Source organism: Folsomia candida, unplaced genomic scaffold, assembly GCF_002217175.1.
Source record: "Folsomia candida strain VU population unplaced genomic scaffold, ASM221717v1 Fcan01_Sc002, whole genome shotgun sequence".
Classification (NCBI taxonomy): Eukaryota; Metazoa; Arthropoda; class Collembola; order Entomobryomorpha; family Isotomidae; genus Folsomia; species Folsomia candida.
Genome location: NW_019091194.1, coordinates 17465159 through 17489687, shown reverse-complemented (window position 1 = coordinate 17489687; position 24529 = coordinate 17465159). Strand labels below are relative to the sequence as shown.

Sequence of the window (24529 nt, the reverse complement as noted above, 5' to 3'; positions counted from 1 at the left end):
TGCATGCATATATTTTCTCTGATTAGATATTGTTGGATTTTCACTAATTTGAAAGTTGCGACCTTCCTTTCGCTTAAACCTTGTCGTATATTAAGCAACCTCAAATGGAATGCCAGGTTAGAATCGAATCCATGAAAATTGAGAAAGTAAAATCGTTATTAGCCAAAATTCAGACAATAATTATCATCAAATTCAATTGATGAAGCCATCTGGTTTGATTTCATATTATGCTGCATTTATGTGGCTGTCATAAGTATTGAAATCAAAAGGAGGTGTAGCAGAGAGGAATAAATTGCACACAACTTTTGTACAAAAAGTGCACGAGGCGTTACGATGGGAAAGAGGAATACAGACAATCGTGCTGCTGGAGAATGTGGAAGAGCGAGATCTTTAAGATGAACTCGACTTTTTGTCCGTTTCTAATTTCTGGACCAGGTTTGGTTTTGGTCCTTCGTGGCAAGTATAAGGCAGCCAAAGATGTTGGAGGACGAACTGGACGAGTGCAAGAGATTCCAAGGTTCTGAATCACGTCATCTGCACTCACACTGCATTTTCCAGTATGATTTGGAGGGATGATGCTCTGGGCTGAGAGATTTCATCCAAGCTGCTCTAATGCTTATGCACGTATCGTGGCGTTAATGGCATTGAATGGTCAAACAAATTCCCTACAAATACATGCAACGAGCTGACCATGAAATGAGTACCTCTGGCTGGATATAACAGGTGGATATGGCTTCGGGCTTCGTTCGTTTTGCAATATTTTGTCACATAAAACCAATCCGAGTCGTTGTGTTACTCAACAATCGTTGGATTTGACTTTGTACTACTTATCATGATGATATGCATTCCGCTGTAAATTCAATTCAGCTCAACAATTAATAATTTTATTACTGGCGAGCAATGAGAGAAGCCTTTGCTGCCTCGTTTGACCATTTTGTATAAGAGATCATCAGGTGGAAAAGCACACCTGGGATCCCTTCATTCATCCCCCTCTGCATGGATTGTTGAATTGAAGGAAAGCCTCCCACCCAACCACCCCATCCATCCATCCACCATCATATTGCTGCTCTGCTGCTGCGAGACTCTTTGAATTGTGAGGTACGAAATGCGGATCAGAATAAGAGATGCAGGTAACAGAGGCCGTGTTGTGGAAATGGATGGATTTCGTGGGGCTCTGGCATCGAGATCTATCCTAACAATGCTTAATTCTTGTTTTACCTGTAAGTTCTACCTGACTCAAGTTTGTAGAAGTATGTCCCTCGTCTAGCAGGCAGGTAACTGAAAATATTACACTATGCGTCCCTCGTGTACATATTTTACGTCTCAAATACTACAGGTACGAGCAGTTGTTGTCTGTTACGTTACCTGTGCATTATAATAACCACCTTGCTTGCTTGCGATCTATTACCAGGCTGCTCTTTTGCTGACGAAGTTTTAGTTACAACTTGGATATGTCCGACACAACTGTCGACTTTGAATGGTAGTGAACTTGTTTTCTTCTTTTCTGTCTCCACTCTAATCTAGGTTTACAAACTGGTGAGTAAACAAATAAGGAAATCGGAGGTGAACGGTGTGCAAAATTTATTTTGGCAAATTTTCCATAGACAAGCTGAGATTTTGAATATTAAACAAGTGTCGGATCTTCTATGTAAGAGGTCCGAATGCACCCTCACAATTTGCAACCCCATGAACAAGCCCTATGCAAAATGTGCGTGTAAACTATCCAAGAAAGGACGAAAAGTGCGAGTGGAAAAAGACATCAATTTATTGGTTTTTTAGCCTAGCGTACATTCTTCATAAGAAGAGTCGCGAATTACGGGACTTGAAGACTACGGGTCTGGCAATAAGACATTAATCCAGCCTTTTACAATAAAAAAGATTCGATGACCCGTTGGACATTTTCTCGTAAACTTATGCAATGTAGAAATGTGCAGTGAATTGCGAACTGTTTCACCGCCGTCAAATTTTTTACGTTTGTAGAAAGCAGCAATTACTTTGCTTGTGCAGTATTATTTTTTCCACAACAATTCCACTATAAAGTACGATACATGTGTACAAATAAGTGTTATGCAGAAGATCAGTTGACCTTTTAACAACTAATTGTTTCTTGACCGGTTTTTCTTTTGTTTATTCACAGTTCTCGTTGTAATAGTGCTTGTTGTGCTGTGCTTTTGTTTTGTGTGATATTGTGTGTGATACAAACTTCGTAGATTTTTTATTGGCATCTTCTCCTCGGGTTGTGACCGAGTCAAATAAGAAGCGGTATATGGGTCACTGCTGCCGAAGGGACCAAAACAGTCGAGATGAAAACTACAATCAAAACTGCTCTAATGATGTACGAATTTGCATTAAAGTAACGAGGACTGGTGATTTTAAACGCGGTTAAATATTAAATTGTGTATAAACTCTGCACGACGGGAAAGTATTTATTGGATCTAAACATCAGGTATGCGTTCACTTTTATGTCACATGTATTTGACGCTTCATTGGTTATAAAAAAACTGGATGACTGGCTGGATATATAAATAAATGCTGATTTAGGATGATGAGACGCGTCACTGGCACAAAATTGTGGTACCAATGTTGTCAAAAACTCCCCAAGCAGTTTAGAAAAACGACTTGACTAAATAGCTCTTCTTAAAGTATATATTTGTCTATTCTTTTTCTAAAATTTAAAATTTTTCTCATCTTCACGTCCAACTCATTTACTTGCTTTGTCTTCCCCTTGATTTTTTTCTCAATGTAATCTGTGATTGAAATCTTTCATTTTCTGCTTCATGGTTGAAACAATCCCAAACGATTTCTGCAAAATAATATTCTTTGATGATTGTGATTCCAATCTTTCGATTATATTGCTCGATAAATCTCGTGGGTGACGCGAAATCAGAAATCCCATGAATTGAGAAAAGATCTCGTCCTTCCATCTCATTACACGCTTAGAGTGTCAAATTGTCTACGATATAGTTTTACAACCAGGAATAAATTTAAGGCTTATCATCAATTATCCACTTTCTATTTCTAACTTTAAGATAAGCCCAACAGAATATGTATTCCTTATGCAAAGCTTCAAAATAATAATGCAATGCAATCAGTGGTTATTATAAAATAGGTCACAGAATCCATCCATTATAAATTGTCATCATAAATTTTTGCACATGCATCGGAAGCTTATTTAATTTTTAAGCTGAACTTCATACTCCGAGTCGAACTGCGGTCCCTGTTGCTATTTTTTGTTTACAAACAGGTCCCATTTGATTTATACTCACAGTCGCTTGTTCTTACAATAGACCAAGCAACATGAGAAAGGAAGCGAATGAAAGCAAATGACGAGAAGAACAACTTGCACGTATTAGCAAATGACTGACTGGCTGTTGAAAGCAAACAGAATTATGAGCTATTAATTTGGCTTTAAAGCTGTAAATTTGTTTTAGAGAGTGACTGATAACACTTACACACGGCCAAAGCCAAGTGCTGTTTACTGTGCAATTCTGACTGGCTGATGATAACGCAACGGATGAGGAAGCACAGACCTACTTCAAAAATCATGATTTTCCCATCATTCAATTTCTCTGCAAATATAATCTCATGATGTCTTCGTGCTCGTCAATTTATGACACTCGAATGAGCCAGTCCAACGCGTTGACTTTTACCGACGGTTGAAAAGTGAAAACTTTAACACATTATCATGCGTTTGATGTAGAAATAAATAGACCAAAAAAATAGAGAGAAAAAACCGGAATGCCGATTAAACTTTGTTCAATTAGCCACGTATGTATTGGTTGAAAGTGGACGCATTTGTCTATCTTGTCAACTCCAAGCGGGTCATTAAGATAAGGTGGATTGGAATTGAGTGACATTTAGTGATGCGAGCAATTAAAACACTTATTCACGCATTCATTCTCATCACGTTGCATTGTTGTCGCTGGCAGATGACAAATAATTGGAGGAAATAATACGCAAAGAATACTGTCCCCAAAAATTTTTGAGACGGTGGTGGCTTCTGGGCTGGATAATTTACTTATAATTATTCTAAAGATTCTGGAAAATTTGAAAAGTAGTCGGGCAGCCAATAATGGATCTGCAGGATATTGTATTTTATTATTTCCACTGAGGAATCCACTCCATAACATCCCGTCACTTGCCCGTCTCGCAAATAATTGAAGGGATTTAAAAGTTATCCCCTTCACACGTCTCACAATAATTTGTGGCAACATAAAAAACAAACCGTTTTGCTCGTAAACGTAGTAAACGGATAGACAAGACTACTGTTTTAATAAGTTGGCTGTTTTACAAATCCATACTCGCTTATTCTCTTTCGAACCATGAAACGAAATGGGCTGGATGATTCATTGTCAATTGGAAAATAGAGGGAAAAATCTGCTGTTTCAGCGTCAGCTTATCAATTTTTTCCACCGTTTAAAAAACCATATATTCACATATACGCTAAAGCTGTCGTGTAAAATGTCTCAAAACCATTCCACTTTCCTTGCAACAACAGACGGTAGGAATCTCAAGTGGGCAAAAAGAGAGATACGTACTTTCCATCCAACGACGACTATTGATGCATCGACTGAAAACTAATTACACGTCACATGATTCATTCTCTAACACAAAGTATTTACAAGTATCGTCGTTTTTGGTTGGTTGGTTGTTTGATGGCTTGTCTTTCAATGTCGATTGTTGGTGGATTCATAAGCATTTGTGGTGCCATTGTCGCCCGCAGAAAGGAGGAGGAGAAGAAGAGGCACAAAGCTATGTAAGCATTAAAATTAACCTACTTTTCTGACACAGAGACTCATTTTTAATTTTTTATCCGCGTCCATCCGTCCAATTTCACAAATTGCCTTTCGGTTCTGTGTGCAACTATGAAAAATTGCAATTAGCTTTCCCGTCCCGGTCTTCTGCTTCTCCTGCGTTTTTTATGTACGTGTTGGGAGATGAATCTTCACTTTTTATCAAATATGGCTTGTTATTACTTTGCCACGACGATGAGTGCCTTATCACCAACATCGCATCAGATGCATTGCGTTGCTGCATGCTGCTTTGTACTCCCAAATATAAATTGAAAAGAAAAAGTAATTCTGAAAAATACCTTGCGCAATATATTTATCAGAAACTTTAAATATGCAATAGACGAATAAATAATTGTGCGAAAAAGTATAAAAATGCTGATTTCTCACGATAATTAAGAGAATGGTGTGATACAGAGTGCAGCCAGCAGCACCAAGAGAACTCGAATTATAATTATTGTTTACGTGACCGAAAATGACGCTTTGTTGGTCTAAGATTATTTCGATATTTTTCTGCTGTGTGGAACACACATATATTTTACAAGTCAAATTAATGAATTATTATAGTTAGTTACACATCCACTTAAAATGATTGCGAGCCGAACGGTCAAATCCTACGTGAAAGGTTAAGGTCACTCTTCTAAACAATTAGCCAATTAAAATGAGAGTGTTATTTTTCAATGATCTCGTCAAAAGTGTATTTTGCAGAGTGCAATTTGCATTGTTATTTCTCTCGCCTGAGAGAATTTTCCTTTTTATGTAAACGATTTAAGTCTTGCACGCCCAATAATTTGGGCAATGAGTCAGCCAATCAAAAAGAAAGTGACTTTGGGTGTACAAATTAGACTGTCTGACATCAATAATGCTTTATGGAGTATGCAAAATACGCTTTTTGAAAGTTATAATCGGAACAAGCGCACCACACTTGACAAATATTTAGCCACGCTCAAGCACCACATCGAACCCACACAACCAAAAAAAATTTGCAGTGCAGTTTTCAAGTGTTAATAATTTGAACTGATTGAAAATTGATCTGTCCCAATTCTTTTAAATTTCGGTCACAAAAACTAACCCACATCACACCATTGTAATTAGAATACTGATTGTGTCAATCGTTCCCGATACAGGTTTGAGTGAAAATTACTATTATTTAGCCCGACAAATTGAATCAATCCGTCTATAATTTTACAAACTTCAAATGAATTGCAGTTCCAAGTTGAGCCAACCTATTTAAAATTAATTAAATTTCTGTCTGATTTGCCGGTACCTCATTATGTAGGTTGTGGCTACCTTGTTCTCCTAATTAGAGTCGATGTTACTGGTTTCTCCACATTTGTTCGCGCATATGTATGTGTGTACATATGTACCTGTACGCTAATTTCTTCGGGTAGACTTTTTTTGCAAAAGCAAAAGTTTCCGTTCAATAAGTGGAGAAATCGCGCTCCATTCTAAATCCAGCTGAAAGCGATACCGTTAAGATCTTGCTGCTTAAGTAGCCGTTTCAAAATATTTAGAACGTGCTGCATAATTCACGGCGCTGCAATTTAATCACGACAGCACATCAGTAAAAACAAACAAGTCCGATGCTAAAATCCAATCTCAAGGCAATAAGGAACCACAGACGAAGGAGGAAGAAAATAATATCTAATTTAGTGGGTAAACCTTTCCCATTTCTAACAAGCTAAGGCACAACTTATTTGCATCATGCCGAGTCAATAGCCAACTTTAATTACATGACTGTGCAAAAAGCTTAGACAAAAAGAAACAGTTCACATTAAGCTCGAGGGTGAGTGAGCGAATGGTAATACAAGCTTAACAAAGTGGGTGGAGGAGACATTATTACCAAAGTACACACAGTTTACCAACGCTTACATTATTTACAAATTGCAATGTAAACTGTGCAGATATCGGTCCGTTGACGTGACACGTTGCTGGAAATTAGTTAAAAAACAACAAGCCAATGTATAGATGAGTAGCCGTAGGCCGTCGTCTGCATAGTAATACACTTCCAAACATTTCCGTAAAATTTGAGTATGAAACAGTGGTAATTTGACGCGATTGTTTTTCTCACATTCACTCGCAATCCTTGGTTGAGCAAAAAGAAATGAATAATGCAAATGTTTTTTTCCACTCCTGCCAATTTTTGCAATAGCTGCCAATTCGTATTTTAAGACAATTTTTTCGTCAATCACTATTGAACGATGCTTGATTGGTGTGCTTATATAAGTTAAATACATGGTAGTCTTGAATGAGACAGCGGCACACACCATCGTCACGGAATAAATATGTACATACATACGAGCGATACGTACAAATTCGCATGCATTCAACTATGTACAGGCACAATAAAATTTGAGTTGGTTCGTGACTCGGACCATTTTGCAATACTATTACAGTTTATATTCCGCGTCTGGATTGGATGCTGGGTCGTTGAAAAAATGGGGAAAAACTTTCAAATTTTCTTGTCACAATTGCCACATTAAATAAAAGTGAAGGAAGAACAATCCACTGCGCGGCGGGGGGTTGATAGTGTTGGGTTTACGCTTGCTCGAGCTTTTACCTATACACTGAATAACATCCATAAATATTAATATCAAATTATTCGCAAAGATTCATAAATGACTCACTCATACGAACATACATACGCAACATGAAATTTGTCATCTTTTCCCACCACCAAGAAAACCACATTCGCAGAATTGCATCAGTCACTAAACCCAAATCTTGCTCGTGGTGGTTGTACCCATTCGACTTGACAAAGAGATAGCCCGAATCGAAAAATGATACATACTTTCGATGATTTCTTGTACATTCAATGAAGTAAATACACAGCCTTAGGGTTGCTTGTCGTGTACACCACTTACTTATCAGTCCCAGTCTCATCTTGTGCTTCTTCCACAAGTACGTACATATTTACTTCGGATCATTCTTCTTCGACATGATGGACATGTAATTAAGCCGGGGTTGAGATTTTGGTGTCATATCAGTCAATCAACGCACTTAATACGGTTCGACATAAAACTTTGGCCTGTCCCAAAAGCATAACTTATGTGTTCAAGTTGGCAATAATTTCAGCGACCAAATTGGGTCCTTTGATACCAAACCACACACACAACAACAACAATAATCCTCACATCCCATCGAACACGGAGAGCGTGCAACAATACGAAACAGAATCTCGACAAAAAAGCTGAATCGTTCCATCGCCACCGCTCTAATACTGACTTCATCATGTGTCAGTGGTTGCTTTCGCCGTAAGCTCTCCTCGTCGAGAGATTTGGACGGAATACCAATTCAATTCCTCCTGACCAAACAGTCGTACATTTCATAAGGAGAGGGAGATAAAAGCACAAAAGATGTGCCTAGTTGGCAACCAGACAAGAAATTCCGTCGTACTTCTGCTACATTGTGTTTCGTATCGTGGCCAATCGTGGATTGATTGAATAATATAAAAGGCAGCAAGGGAGTGAGGTGTATGCAGTAATGCTGCCCTGTTGTTCGGGGGTTACGACGACGACGATGATAAAAAAATTCGCAAGGTAAGAATGCGAATATGAATAATCATCACGTAGATATTACGACGACTCAACTACCCTGTTGGTCAACTTTTTACTTGGAATATCGTTGTTGTGAGGTACTTGAATACTTTGTAATATAAAATAAAATCACATCACAGCGCATACACACACATCTCCATTCTTTGCGAATGTTATTAGCGTTTATGTGTATTGTCATCCTTAAAATGGCAATGGCTGCCTCATTTTCAAAATCAAATAAAGCCAGAAAGTAGCAGAAAGGTCAACATTCAAACTGGAATGGTCATGTCGGCTGTTGTTTTCTAATGTCAAATTTTATGCCAATATGGGAACAAGATTTATTAGTGTAATTTAATGTTCTAACCGACAATTTGATTTCTTTGAATTACTTTTCCCTCTAATGAGCAGCATCCTGATCCATTGAACTATGAATGCAAATGGCTTGCTCGACGATAATGAATAATTTTATTGATCTGCAAATCATAGCGGAAAACTAATCGTCCATAATAATGAAATAAATAAAATATGTTAAGCGCAAAATGTGCAATTCTGAAAGACTCCATTTGACCAGGTTCATCCCATTGATCAGAAAATTAAGGGTTTCCATATTTTATGGAGTATAATTGCCAGTTCGTTTTGATAATGTGAGATTAATAAAGTATGTAGTGGTGCATGGTATTCCTCTATTGTGCAGTTTAAGGAGCGCTCTGATAAATTATTCAGGAATTGTTCTGCCGCACTTATTACATTATCCGATGCACTTGCAGATGTATATACAAATACGACCTGGCAATTCACAACGGACCCATTTATATAATACGCTACTATTTTTGGCCCTGATGAAAAACATGTATCATTGGAAATGTACCATATGATTCTGTTAAACTATCAGAAATTAAATTTACCGGAATGAGGTTAAATTTCGATGTGTGGTAATAAAAACGAGAGATGGACGGGAATTTGTGCTGAATAAACTAATAAAACAATAAAATAAAATAAGTATTTGGGACACATTTTATGCTAGAATTGCGAAAAAAGTCAAGTTTAAATGAGCTCAACAAGTATCAGAGGTAATATTTAAGCTGATATATTATTTTGTCATTTTGTTCAAGTGCAATGCAGAACAAGTTGATATCACATCACAATAAGTAATACATCGATTTTACTAAATAGCAACATTCCTGTACATCGCATACATATCTGTCTTATGTAAACTTTGTTGTGATGGTGGTCTGCCAAAACGATATTCGGGTCATGATCGTTGGAATGAAATGTTGTTTCCTTTGAATATTGACCAAAATAATTTACAGAATTTCAAAAATTTGCATTTAAAGTTTGACATGTCGATTTCATAAATACACATTTCTAATTCATCATTTTCTTCTCCCCTCATCCATCATCAACTTATTGCTCATTGTTTGTTTGTAATAATCATTGTTAATTACACAAAAGTAGATGCGATAATTTAATAATAACTTTATGAACAAATTACCGCACAAAGTTTATCATTTGAGATACCAGAAACTTATCCAAAATGTAATGACAAGTTTAATTTTTGTTGAATTTCTCTTCTTCATTGTGTCTCATCTCACCTCCATTGTGCATTGTTAATTAAAGATTGACTGCTGAATGTCAGGACTGTCAACCAACCACCATTCCCTTTATTTCACAAGAGTAATTAAAGCTAAAATTAATTCTAGTCTGCAACTCGCCTCGCTCCAACGAAATGTTTTATCACTAATAAACTAGCAAAAGTTTCATTTATCTAATTTCACCTTCAAACTGTTATCAAACCTGAGATAATGACTGTCAACTCTACGTCTTGAAGGAGTGAAGAAGATAATATTTCACAGATTCAACACTCCCAAAATACTTATCTTTATTTATTCAATGAAATGGCGGAGCTGATCTTTTGGTGAATATTTAATTAATAAAAATTCTGCTGAAACTGCAGAGAACATTGCATCCCTCCCTGTTGGTCCTGGGCACGGTGTCCAAAAAAGTCAATACTTTGTGATTGCCAGACTAATAAATACATATCGAGTGCTGCCCTTTACGAGATTCACTGGCAAAGCGGATCCACTTGGCATGACCAGGCAACATTATGATACGATGGGCACACGAACTGGGAGTGGGCATCAAACTTTTAATAATTTATTGCACAAATGTTTCATGTTGTGAAGTCAAAACTTGAAATTTGAGTTCAAAGTTAGGGTTGAAGTTGGACCTCGTCAGTGTTAAACGCCCAGAGCAAAATGAGCATAAAGTTCACCGTGATCATGATTACAAGAGATTCAGAATAATTCACTCGCTTTGCATGATTTTCTGATTCATGCCTCAACATTTGATCTTAATGAAGCTAATTTAATGGTCCGCATTCCGAGAAATGTGATCCAATTTCACTTACGATCTCTCCCCTGCATACACATGCCCATCCGCGTGTATGAATATATCATGTCTTGAGGTCTCATAATAATTATAGCGTTATTCTCTGTAGTCAGCCTCCTCAGTCCACTTCTCATTCCACACGGGTGTAATACCGTCCTATCCTTTCTAAGAGCCGGCATTAAAAGGGTGTGAAAATATATCAGAAACAGATATACGAAAGTCGGAAGTTGGTGACAAAGACAATGTTTTTAGTGCATGAGTTTTCCAAAGATTTTCATTCCCAGTTTACATACACCATACAGCGAGAGCGTAATTAAAAACGTGTATCCATTATTGGCGACAAAATGCAATATGCTTGAAATGAGTTATTTTCGTTATTTTCTAATTCACCTACCGCGATTTATTGTGATAATTTCACCAAATGAAGAGCAATTCCAATAAAATATGTAAAATTAGGTCGCATAAATCACGAATATTATTTTCTCTCTCTCACTGATTTTGGAAGATCTATGAAGTAGGAGTTTTACTGATGCGGCTGCTTTGATTACCACCAAGAGGCGAGAAAGTGTCGTATGGCTCGGATTGTGTATGTACTTTATTTGCAAGTTGATATAAAAATCTGGTAACTGGGCCGTTTTATGGGGATGATCTTCAATGGTGCGGAATGATTACTACTTACTTGGACTACAACACCCAGTGCACTCTCATCCCTAATCATCAGCTTTATAGGCGTCGTTACGTCCAAATGAATTTCAATATCAGGCGGATTGCTGTACTGCACACGTGGGGAGAAATAAGAAGGCTTTGGCTCGTATTATTATTGCCCCTGCAGAAACAGCAAGCATTGAATGGTCGTCATAAAAATGGAATGGATGGTGGATCCAGCAACTTGATTACTTGATGTTTGTGACTCTCTCTCTCTCTCTGCACCTGTAGTCCTAGTCCCCCATCGTAACATTCCTGTTTATTGAGTTCAGGGCACCTGTGGTGATTTCATGTGACATTATTGGAATTATGCGAGCTCGCAATGGAGAGGCTGAGATTATTTATTTGCATTATTACACGGAGAGCATTATTACTCCGCCATATCACATTGTATTTCATTATGACGACCTTTCTTGATTTCCTTTATGTTCGCCCATAACTCACGCTTAAATATAAACTGAAGACCGGAGCCATTTATTTTAGTTTGGGTGTTGTTTACACTCTGTACTCCTCGCCTTTGTTTGTGGTGTTTGAGTCCCAGGTCGTAAATTTCTTGGGACTGGGAAGAAACCACAAGACGTTAATATTGCTTCTCTCTGTCAAATTTGTGTCCTCTTTGTCCCCACTCTCATTCTGCAGGAGGACATTATGCAACGCATTCTCCCACTCACAACAGTCTCACAACGAGAAGTTTGTATGATGAGGACCCGGATGAGTCTCTCGTAAATTTCTCTCCTACTACACGACCGTCGTGTTTAGACGACCAGCCAGTTACACATTTTTGTCTCGTTTCCTTTCCAACTTTTAAACAAACTTGAATTGTTACGAGGAATTGTTGTTGTCCACATTTCCGACAATGTTTAATATGCAAATGTTTATAAATAAAGGTTGTTGTTTTTTGGAACAACTGCCAGTACGTGCAGTTTCGCATTGAATAAATTTCTCGAACCGAATTGAACTTCTTCCAGCGAATTTGCAACATGGGAACGTTTTATGCAATGCAACAATAAATAAAATACGAAAACTGCATCTGTGTCGTATTGTCGAATTGCATAAGTTTTGAGGATTATTAGATAGAAAACCTGGCAAAAAATAAGCAAATATTTATTTATTGACTTTATATTATTTTTCATCAGGACCGAACGTGCGCGGTATCGCACCACACGGGATGGAATGAAGGAGCCAAGCTACTTAAACAACGACCTGGTAAGTAAAACGTCACATTTTGATAAGCCATCTGCTCGCTTGCTTCATTATCTTAATGACATTTTTCGCTTGTGTAACAACTCGTGGAGCCAATGAAGCATAAATATATAAATATTATGAAACCAGGCAATTATTATTGTCGCATGATACCTTTGTTCTGCTCGTAATACGGATATTTGTGGTTGATTTGGAGGGATTAGAGTCGCTCGTGTGTGACCCACTCAAATAAGGAGACCGTTCTCGTCAATGTCAATAACTAGGTATCGTTAGTGTGCTTTATTGTGGGTAATTTTTGTACAATGAGATATGCAGCAGCAGGTTTGCGTAATATACGACGAGATTCTCATGCAGTGACTCAATTATGATAGCCCACATTCGGCCGCATCTTAGAAGGAACGCGTGACGAGGACAATTCCCAAAATTCCCACGGGTCTATTCTCCTTAAACGGTACTTGCCCCAACTTCCTCCTCAGCCCTGCAGTCAAAGTTCTTTATGTAACTTTGAACACTTTCCACATCTCATCTCTCCGTCCTCATCTCCTCCTCGTCCTCAGTTTGCATTAAGCTGCAGGCGTCCAAGTTCCCATACATACGCACATTCATATTAGATATATTCACTCCTGCCTGGTCCAATCTCATCCTCCGCACTCTTGACTCATTGGTCGTCTCAGAATAGAATGAGATTCAATTTCTGCGTAAACCGACGAGTAACTTTTAGATCTCCATCCGCCCAACATTTTACAGAAATTAGTTTCAAGGAACTCAAAGTTCCACATCCGCATCGGCTTAAAGCCGTCCAAAAGTGATTGCATTCACATTCACACTTAATAGGATTTCATTTTCCTCACTTTCCTATAGATTGCTGGGATTTGGAAGACGATGATGATGAGTCGAGTGTTGGAGGAGGCTTCAAAATAATTTACGAGCAAGGGAGAGATGCATTTTTTATTTAAAACTCTACCCAAACACAATGAGCTATGTGGGTATTTTTTTTATTTCGGAGCAGGTTCAGATGTTTGTGTGCGATCCATCGTTCTAGCCTTTTACGTAGTTCTAGAATATAATGATATCAGTAAGAATTAAGGAATCTGAGATTTTAATATTCAAATTACAACACGAATTATCTTTGGAGATTAATGGAACCCGTGGGAATTTTGGGTTGAGGTGCCTTCTTCAGCCACCTATTTATGTGTGTGTAGTGCATAAATAAATGTATATAAATAATTTCTGGCTGGGGCTGAACGTAATTCGCAACACTGCTCGACGCATCGGTGGATGGAAACATAATAAATGAAAACAATCAATCATCAGAGCTTGTGGTTGGGTTGAAGTAAATTAGATTGTTTGAGGGTGGGTCTCATTTTTTGTTTTATGCGGCCATCCATTGGGTTGGAAATGGTCGGAATGTTGGCAGCACTACGAGGGATCATTTTTCATTAGTTCATTATCCTAATCACCTCCACTCGCAGTTAAATAGTTACTTGGTTGGGCTACTCTTTCATTGTGGGTGACTCTGAATCTCAGGACGTAAATGTCTCAATCTTCTCCTCGATGGAGGTTTAGATATGAATTTCATTAATTACAACATTCAGTGATAGATTGAAGTTGGGCAAGCAAACAGTACGTTCAAATCCATCTCTGTAACACTCGTTACGCAAGCTGTATAATAAATTGAGAATTGGGATCGCGTATGATCCCACACTCGAAACAACCGTATACTTACTTTCACATGTTTCTGATATGATACTACATAGTTTGATTTGCCCACTTGTAAAGACTGTGGGACGTTGTTGTGGTGGTGTTGTGGACATATCAATAATGTAATAATATTGCCCTTCAACTGTCCAGACAAACTTATGTAATGTTGTGTGTTCAACCTCAGTCACCACACCCAATTTTAATTGTAACGATTGGGAATATTTCTAATGGGAATTCCGAGCAAAGCTTTCTTTTATGTGAGCAGCTCAGCAACTCAATTTTAAAGTTTTGTGTGTATACGCACAATTTGAAGGAGGGAGAAATAGGACTGGTTTATCATATGCCCAGCAAATTGTGATTTTAACTTGAGGTGGAGGTTGTAGTTGGAGAAATTGATGACAACCATTACCTGAATTGGTTGAACACGGGTTTAGGTGCTCTCTCGCCCCCACTTTCCTTACGTTAGTCTCCTCACAACTTAACAAGAGTGACGATAATGTGTGACAAGAAGACCAAGGAAAATGAAGTCGTACATAACATTTGAGCTTTTAGGATTAAGATCACCTCCAAAATCTGGTGTGAGATGGGTCTTGTGGTAGCGAGTCTTGATTCGAGTTGAAGTATTTACCATGTCTGAAAGTCGAGTAGAGATCGAGATTCCTTAAAATGAGACCTTGAATCCTTCCATGACTTACTTCGACAAATCAGTGATGTAACAAGAATGCTCGAATTGTTACCTTGTCCTGAACATTCCATGCCGAAAGTTGAAATCAGGGCGGAATCATCCTCATCTGAAAATGAAGCTTTTATCTCCAGAGACTGAAAGTAAACATTCCGTGGTTAAAGCTTGATTTGGATTTTCTCTCCTTTTTCACCACGTTTAATTTGCTCAGAAACCCATTCGCATTGCAGGCCTGCTCGACAGTCGTTCATTTTCTCTCCGGCTCCTCCGTTTATATTAATCTCCACAAGGCGAACAAGTGCAAGTGGATGGAAAGAAAGGCTTTGAGAAGAAAATTGTCTCTCTCTCTTTGAGTTAAAATAAGGATGGATGCCAACGAAGCACTTGATAGTCCAACACGACCAACATGACACGCACCTGCTTCACTGAGATTATGAGAGGAAAGTAATAATCGTAATTGAGATTCTCCTTTCATCCTGCTCCTCCCAAATCTCGAAACGAACGGCAAAGATGAGATAAAATGTTAACATTTCAAAAAGAAGGTACATCACTGCCGGAGATGACATCTCTCTTCGATCCCTTTGACATTTTCGCAATAAGATACACAGTTATTTCTGATCTATTCTGGAAATATTTACAAATTCCTTCCTACTCCTCCTCCTCGTGGAGATTATAAAAGTTGAAAATACGTCTTACACACATACACATTCCATACAAAATCATGTTTATTTATGCTTATTGATTTGACTTCTTTACACAGACGTCAATCAAACCATTCGCAATTTATTCCAACCTGTTTAAAATGTCAACGCAAACTGACAAACCTGCCTGAATTTGAACCGACACACTATTATTCGTGCTCATGAATTCATTGCATATTTATTTTGATGAGCATTCAAGCTCACTCAGCTGCATATCCATTACAATACGATAACGCAGCAGCATTTAATTATTCAACACATGCAGGAGTGAGGCAGGTAACTCGACTTGAAGTGGATCTCTCTCTCTCCATATCTCTCTGCGTATTATGCATGTGGTTCTCCTACTTCTTTGAATAATAATCGAAATGTAACGGAAACTTTATTCTCTGCGAAAGAACTTTTCAACAGGATTGTGCCCCTTCTTACGTATGCATGTGGACTATCACCACCACTTATCAGGGTTACTCTGCTCAATGACATTCAATCACATGTAACCAACCACAGTTCACCCACTGAAAGAAATGCAACCACGAAAATGACAACATAATGATGATGATAAGTTGGTGTATTACTTTAGATTCGGATAATTCGTGTGGTATGCAGTGCGGGCAGACTACACCACATACCATGCAGAAACATACGGCATTGTCTGCTTGAGATCTTTGGCGAGATGATGCTCCGTCCGTGGTTGTGTGGATGCGATGGCAAATATTTCAAATATTTGGACCACTGCCTCTTGTGTGTGGGAAACTGCTGTTCTAATGCGTATGTACCTACATAATTAAATTGTGGTACATAAATAACAGTGAAGGTACTGACGCGTATGTATGTGACACACAATCATCATAAAAATTGAGCTCGAGGTATATTCAAGACATGTCAGGATGACGATGATGTAAAAAGTATACTTTTAATCCTCCCATCAAAATGCGTAATGTGTAAAATGACATGTTTATCGACAAAGTTTTGATTGCCAAGATTAGGAGGGAGCGAGTGTAAGTGAATCCCTCCTACCAACTTTCCCTCTTGGAATATTTATGAATGTGGCAGCTTTTACAGGGATTAGCAAACGCATTCACACTGATGCGGCAGATTAACAAAGTACGAAACAAATTAGCAAATTAAGCCATGAAATTGCAGCCGGCAGCACAATCCAAGTGAACCAGGTCAATCGGAATTTGGCATCGAATAGAAAGCAAGTGATTTGATTGACCGGACTTGTATGTACATATGCACATAAATTTCGTGTAATGACTCCAACCTGATTTCGAGCGAGGAGGCAGTTAATGAAACATAAGACAACAATGGGAATGACAATTACGATGCAATTCGAGTGCATGAGTCCCCATTCCCGGTCGTATATTGCCGATGATGATGATGATGGTGTTGAACTCCCAATTATGGTCATGCCACCCAATTCAATCAGTCAACCTACAGAATTATTCTCACGTCTCCTGCCACGACGTTGTCACTTGTCCTCATCGGGAAGAAAGACCAGTTAAACATATCGTCAATGGCGAAATGATGTGACAGTTGTGAGATGCACGCGCTTAAGCACAAGATGATGATGATTCTCGTCCCACGATAACAGAACGCCACTGGCTCACATTAGCTACATTTCAGAATGATGTCACGTGGGAGTAGATTTAGCTATATTTTTTGTGCTTTACACAACTAATGACATTTTTTACAACCTGTGGTCAAGCCGATCTGTCTATTTTTGTGTGAACTCAGAGGGCATATGCATGCACATGATCCACAATGGTCCGCCTTGAGCCCCATTGGGGAAAGCGGTTGAAATTGAACATAACAAAATGCAATATATCCGAGTGAGCCAATTTCCCACTTGCATGGAGTCTCCGACAAGTGATGAATTCTCAAAGCGGATCTCTCCCTGGCTCGTTAGCCTTGCGTTGGATGGATGGAGGTCTCATTGGATTCAAATTTTGGACTTTCCATGAATAATGCATAATGTCGAATTATCGTTTCACGTCCTCTTCTTCACAAGTCGTCGTCGCATCATTGCAATCAACAGTCCATGTCAGATTCAGCCAGAGAGTCAGCTTCCTTCTCGCTCTCTCCTCCAGCCGTGATAGTTTTCAGGAATTTCACCAATTTCCAATTACCTTCAACATTTACCTAAACTAGTGGCTTCGTCGTCCCGTATCCTCTCCAACCAAGTCGCACTCCAATTCCAAATCCCATTCGAATTTCACCTCAAGCGAGTGGCTGCTTGGAATACCTACGCAGAAATATGTAAGTAGTTCATGTCCAGAAATTTCCACTGGGCACGTCAACCAACGAGTGCTACTTACGGCTTCAACCCCTACATTAAATCAGTAATTGAAAGTCTCGGCTAACTCTCACACCTCGCGTGCCTGCACAAACGTGGGCACAGATGAGGCACGGATGGGATTCCGAACAGGCAAAAGTCGATACACACCCAGCCTTCGTACGTATATTTCTACAGCGTCTCCACTGAACAATTTATTTGCCAACACTCAACTGATTGAGTCCAAGGATAGCAATACGCCTTTCGTTCCTCCAGAATATGCAAATTAGTCGAGTCCATTATTTCAATTGCATTGCGTGCTCTATTTTCACTTTGAAGCCATTTCACAGTGAGTGAAAAGGTGCACGGGCTTGCAAAAATTTAGATTCTGTCTGATTATTACTTCTTCCTCCTCCTCGTCTCACCGCGTGGAGAGTAGGTCTCTAAGTTTCAGTCCCTACGGATGTCATTTGAATATCCTCTCCTGCTGGAATCATGCTTGAATTAAGTCTTGGACCACCGCTGCTGCCTCTCTGGCAAAAACCAGCATATTGCGCATTACAAATTTTGGCTACATTCTTAGAATTCGTGTCGAATCGAAATCTTTTTATAGTCGGAACTCTGTTGAAGTCAGTTCTACTCGAATATGATGATGAGGAGAGTACAAGTCATCATTCTTATCTTCAAAGATTCATAAAATGTCATCATTATTTTTATTCGTCTTGTCGGCCTGGCATCTGAATGAAGAAGGTGCATGCACTTTCCATTTCGACATTTTGGAATGAATGCCTTATACAAAATATTCACCTGCTGACTTCGTGAGTATGAATATATTAACTAAAAATAGTTACATTCACATCGTACTTTTAGTACAAATATGGATGACATAACCTTTTTTTATTGATTTGTGTATTGTATCGTACCTGGAACTGACTGGTTTAATTTTGTCCTGTAATTTGCTAAAGTAGGAGAAACCTCACTCACATGCATTATTTCGTTGCATTGTATGCCATAAAGTACGAGTGAAACGATCCAGGTTGGAATATATGGCTCCTATTTGTACTCGACCCACAGCGATTTGTATGCTGTTTTGCGACTACTTTAAATTTATGAAGCAGAAGTTGGTAGAATTTTTTGAGCCGGTGGCTATTCCACCGGACCATGCAAACTTTGGAGTGGTCACTTTACCCTGTGGTCGTCATCGGGGGACCTTTAATCATTATGACGACGATGTACATACACAGATGCAATCATGGATGTGTCCTGCAGCCATTTCACTCAAAACGAGCATAGACGCTCGCTAAGCAAACAGTGACTTGAAATTCGACAGAGTTGCCGACTATAAACTGATCATTTCACGGGGACAGTCGCCAGAGAGAGAGATACTGAATGTTTGTTTGCTCTCGGATGAATTATTTCAGTTGTTCCACAACACATTAGTTTATTTCCTTCATTGTCAAACCCTCTGCCGTTCTCTTGGTTTTATTTGTTAGCAAATCTAACAATCGCTCTGGGCCCATTGTGAGTCGATGCGACTTTATACATCCCGAATGACAGACATAATATCTATCGAGGAATCAAAAAGGCTTTGGTTTGTCAAACATTGCCAACGCAATGAATAGCTTGTAATGAGCGAAAGCTCATGCTTTAATGATTTCATTGTTGTATTTCGGTGTAGCTCTGCTGTTCAGAATCACGTATGACGACGCTGCTACTACCACTTCTGGTGAACATGCTGAAAATCTTCTCCTCCTCCCTGCGGATGAGTGTGCGATTTTATTATGATTATTATCGCCATACTCTTCACAATTATCCATTATTGCGAATATGCTGCGAAATGTACAAGTAATTCATAGAGAAGATTTAGTTAATTGACTTTGTAGAGATTTTTAAGAACATGGAAGTTAATGACATTAGTTGTTGAGCCAGCAGGATAACTTGGTGCGAGCGATGAGTGCTTACTTCATGTGTGAAAGTATTACATTTGCAAAGGCCAAGCTCTTAATACGACGTCAATGAGAACGAGGTGGGATTGGCATTGCATTTGCGAGACGTATGTGTGTGTGCGCTTAAAAAAATTGTTGGTCTGTACTGCGCGGATCGAAATGAAAAGTGGCAAAAAACGGATAAAATAGAATGTGATGGGACATTAGCTCTCTGCTCTTACTCCACTTTGTTCGCCCTGTCAAGCAAATCTCTGTGTAAAGTGAAGGTGAAATTATTGTCTTAAATATATTTATGGCCAGCTTACGTATTCCGAGCACCGTGTGCATAAGAAGCATATATTCTTTGTTTTTAATGCAGCAGCACCTCCACCATCATCACCACCGTCGTCTTATTATCTCCTCCTCTATGTGACTCCATACAAAGTTATGGGCTCATTCAACTGCAATAAGTTCAATTTAGTTAGCTGCGCCACTAAGCAACTTTGCCAGATTTAAGGATAGCATCATATTCCGAGACCGCCGTATCACGAGTGACGATAAAATAACCTTGACTCGTCGTATAATGAACTCGTCGTTGCTCTTATCATATCTCACACGGGAGAAGAAGAATGGAAGCCAGTTTCAATTTATGTGTACGACTCCAATGGTCGTCGTAATGAGTTCGCACTCTTTTCAATGACAAACCATCATTCTTTTAGTTGAAGGAGCAGAGCAGAGACTACTTTGAAAGTGTCAATTTTCGTTCAACCAACACCACCACTTTCCACACAGTCGGCGAAAAAGACGTCTCATTTCAAAGTAATAACATGCATTAAGCCACCACGTTGATGATGGAATATAGCGAATAATCATAAACATCGTAGTCAGTCGGTGCTCCAAAATTGTCCATGAGCGACCTCATCTCGTACATGAAATCAGCATGCAATGATGCCGAGGTTTTTTCATACATTTTTTTATATTCCAGCCATGTTTGACTTTCATTTTTGTCGCTCATCACAGCACACCTCCCATGGTTCGTGTTTATCTGTGTCGTGTCTAGCAGTACGAACTATTCTCATCCATAGTCGTTGACTCAAAGATTAAGACTGTGTATGTCGAAGCACACTCAAATTTGCGATTTGAACGTTGAATCTTGTCAAAATTGATTTTAAAATAAAGGTCGCTTTGTTACAGTTGAAAGTGAATTTATTGTGAGATGAGTTGCACAACGGGGTGTACATAAGACAAATCATTTTCAGGAGAAACTATTCTACACAAGAAGATTAGTCACAATACATATTTGTTAATGTGCCGTATGCAAAAGTCTCACAAGACAACTTTCAGATGTAATAATAATGTAGCTTTATGAAATTGCTATCTTTCTAATGGCTGAAAATATTCCTATGATGAAACGGAAAGCAATTTTGCTCAATTTACAACCTATTTTGTGCACCTGACCCGACTTGTCAAACTCTGGAGGCTCTACACACATCGTCAAAAGTAATAGTAATGGGAGGAACAACGTCAAAATTTTGGCGAGCAATGTAAAACTTTTAGGCAAATATTTGGTGAACGTGTAGGTTTTTTCGGCTCTTTTGCTCTCACATCGTTTGGATTTATACACATAAAAAATGTCCTCTCGGAATTAATGAGAACCACGACGATGGACAGTTACCATTACCTCAAGTGTCCAATTTATTGTCAAGAATATGTGTCCGTCTACCTTGTCAGTTTAGTTGAATCAAGTTGTGGACAGGATAGGATTGCACGAACAAACTCTTAAACCTGTCAAACACAGACAAGCATCGTCACAAAAATGTGTAAAATTACCGGAACAATTTGTCTGCAAAACTTTCCACAAAACTTTTTGACAAATGTCTGTTAAAGTTGAGAAGGAAAATATTGCTCAATTTCTTTTTACATATTTTTATTCCACTACGCAACATGCAAATTCATGCCGACAAGTTGGGAATCTCTCACCAGCAGAAGCGAGCACAACTTTGTTTCTAAGAAATCATAACAAGTTCAAATAAATAAATGTACATATTCCTACGTATGCTGTCGATTCGGACAGGCACGACGACGATAAAGTTTCGCAGGAAGTCTCACATTGTGCGGATGTTCGCAATTTGAAATCATATTGTCCTCGGAACATAAATATGTACAAAAACATGCCAAGACCAAGAAATTGCCGTGGTAAATGCGCAGTTTTGTGGGCTATTTAAGATATGCATTAGTTTGTTCATTTCCAAGTTTAGTTATGTTTTGGTTCCTAATGCGGCATTTGTCGGTGTTGTGCTGATTGTCTATTTGTGCATAGTTTGAGGTGTCCTTTGTCGATTGCAAACTACTTATTGTTAGTTCTTGTCGTACATATGTACGAGTAGGGCGCAAATCAATACAGACGTGTTTACGCGTAACTGGCTATTCATTCAGTATGAAATGAAATCCTTTGTGAAATCTATAACGGCAAGATACACAGAAATGTGAACTGTTGGCAAAAGTTGGTTGGATGCATTTCTACATATTATTTGTTTAAAAGAAATTTGCCTGTTGAAACCAGAGCGGCCAGAGGAGCGGATAATGTGTATGCACCTTGAGTAACACCATTTATCTCATTCATATGAAAAAATGCAACAGTTTGGTAGCATTGAAACTCGGAGTGCAGTGACAGTGCAAAATTCCACAAATTAATTTAAACAAAACAAGCTGCACGTATGGTGGAGGTTCGTCGATGTGCATACATATCTGCTTGGCAATGGAGTTAGATCGTGCCGTGTGTGTGTGTCATTCGTGGTCTCCATTTATCCCAAGCTTTCTTTCTTCTCAACCCCCCAAGATTCAAAGCAAATGCTGACACACACTGCATATTTGCTGCCACACGGACTTGTAAATTGTTTTAAATAAAAATAGAGCCATGTCATCTCTACAAGAGATTTAATTTATTTGCGCTGATACAGAGTTCAGTTCACTGTTATTGGGCTATGCAAATTAAAAAAAGGCTTCGAGCCGAGAGTGTATAAATATTTATTTATGATCTAATCCGTCCCTGATTCGATCAAGCTAGAGATTTTGTTGTCTGATATTCCACTTCCCAACTCCCACACGTAGTCAGTTGCATCACGACAATATGAATTTTATTTGCGTGGCTGCAATTCATTTGTGTAATTGCAAACAGTAGAAAGCCTTTTAACTCGACAAAGTTGTTCAAGTTGGAGCAAGAAAAAAAACACCCGGACTGCTACTTTCCAATAGGAAAATAAGTACAGATCTGCACTTACTGTTGTACTGCCTTGTTCGGTACCATCCGCGGACAGGAGGTTCACCGAACTTGTGAATTAAAAGAGTCCCCTCTGAAATGTGAGGCTGCTGATGCATTTTATATCTGCTTGGCTGGTATCGTTGTTGTTCGTGACGGCTCTAAAAAATCGTGTTGAGATTCCAATTCCTCTGTCCACGTTCCGTAGATGCATAAAATACTTTTATATGATCCCCCGAGTTTTTTGCCCTGGGCTGCAACTTCGCCTCTCTCTCTCTCTGGTTGAATAGCATCTCGCAAGAAAGGCAACAAACCACAACCAGTAGCAGACGAAGGCAATTTCAATGAATTGTGTACACTTGTAAGAATAAATAAGATTAAATTTCAGCAACGAGATTGACAGAGACTAATGCAATCACGTAGCGTGTACAGTATTTCAACAAATTCTCAACCACCACGCAATATCAATATCGAAATTTTCTGACGGTGGTGATAACACGTTCACACCTTGGCAAAAATATGCATGACAGGTACTACGTATCACTACTTACTTGCTACTCGTATGTCCACATGATGATATGCGAAAAGGAGTCGTAGGTTCATTAACGTGTAACGCAGTTGGTTCTCCTCAATAACGTGAAAAGTATCAATTACTTGTCTATTGTTGGGGTGGACTGGTTACTTAAAGTCTCTCAAAGTGAAATCTTACTTAAAACCAACCAAAACTGTCACCAGTTGGAGCATAAAAAAGTAAAATATGACCGTCATCAGCATAACATTCAGAATAACGAGATATGCTCTGACTCGATGTTTGGTTAGAAAGTGATTTCGACTGCATGTATGAAAATTGGCAAATTTGAGTAAGTGGGTGTCGCATATGTACAACGAGGTGAAAATTCATCCCATAATAATAATGTTCAGCTCGCTCTAATATCTACATATTCAACGTTGAAGAACAAAGTAGCAACGTGCTGGTTGTTTGTTGAACATTGTTTTCTGGTTGCGGTTGATATTTCAAACGTTTATTTGCTACTTGTTTTGATACAAAGACCAACCAAATTTGTGGTCGACTGCACCATCCGAGGACCAACTAATCCCACTCGAATAAATATATATGGATTGATTTAAACTTGTGTAAGTTTAAACAATAATGCATAAGTGAGTTGAGAATATCGTTCAATAAACCCACGCTAATTCCTAATCCTCGGCATATTCACATATTTATAAAACCACATTGTATATATGTACAAACTTTAATAAACAATTTCAGTTCCTGAGATTTTAATTGAATGGCTAATTTTCAAATAACGTTTCCACATAAAAGTTTTCCCAATTCCGAGTAAAAATTAAAATTCTTCTGTCTGCCA

At 38.6% G+C, this 24529-nt stretch overlaps 1 protein-coding gene across 1 annotated transcript in view; it reads left to right on the top strand.

Annotated features, from left to right (window-relative positions):
* The first annotated feature begins 1422 nt into the window (after positions 1 to 1422).
* The window catches only part of LOC110845230 (apoptosis-stimulating of p53 protein 1), an 87782-nt gene continuing 64675 nt past the window's right edge, over positions 1423 to 24529 (top strand). Inside the window, exons 1-2 of the mRNA XM_022091610.2 lie at positions 1423 to 2446; positions 12556 to 12625. Coding sequence (XP_021947302.1) covers positions 12593 to 12625 — 33 coding nt within the window. The 5' untranslated portion in view covers positions 1423 to 2446; positions 12556 to 12592. The remainder of the gene's footprint in view (positions 2447 to 12555; positions 12626 to 24529) is intronic.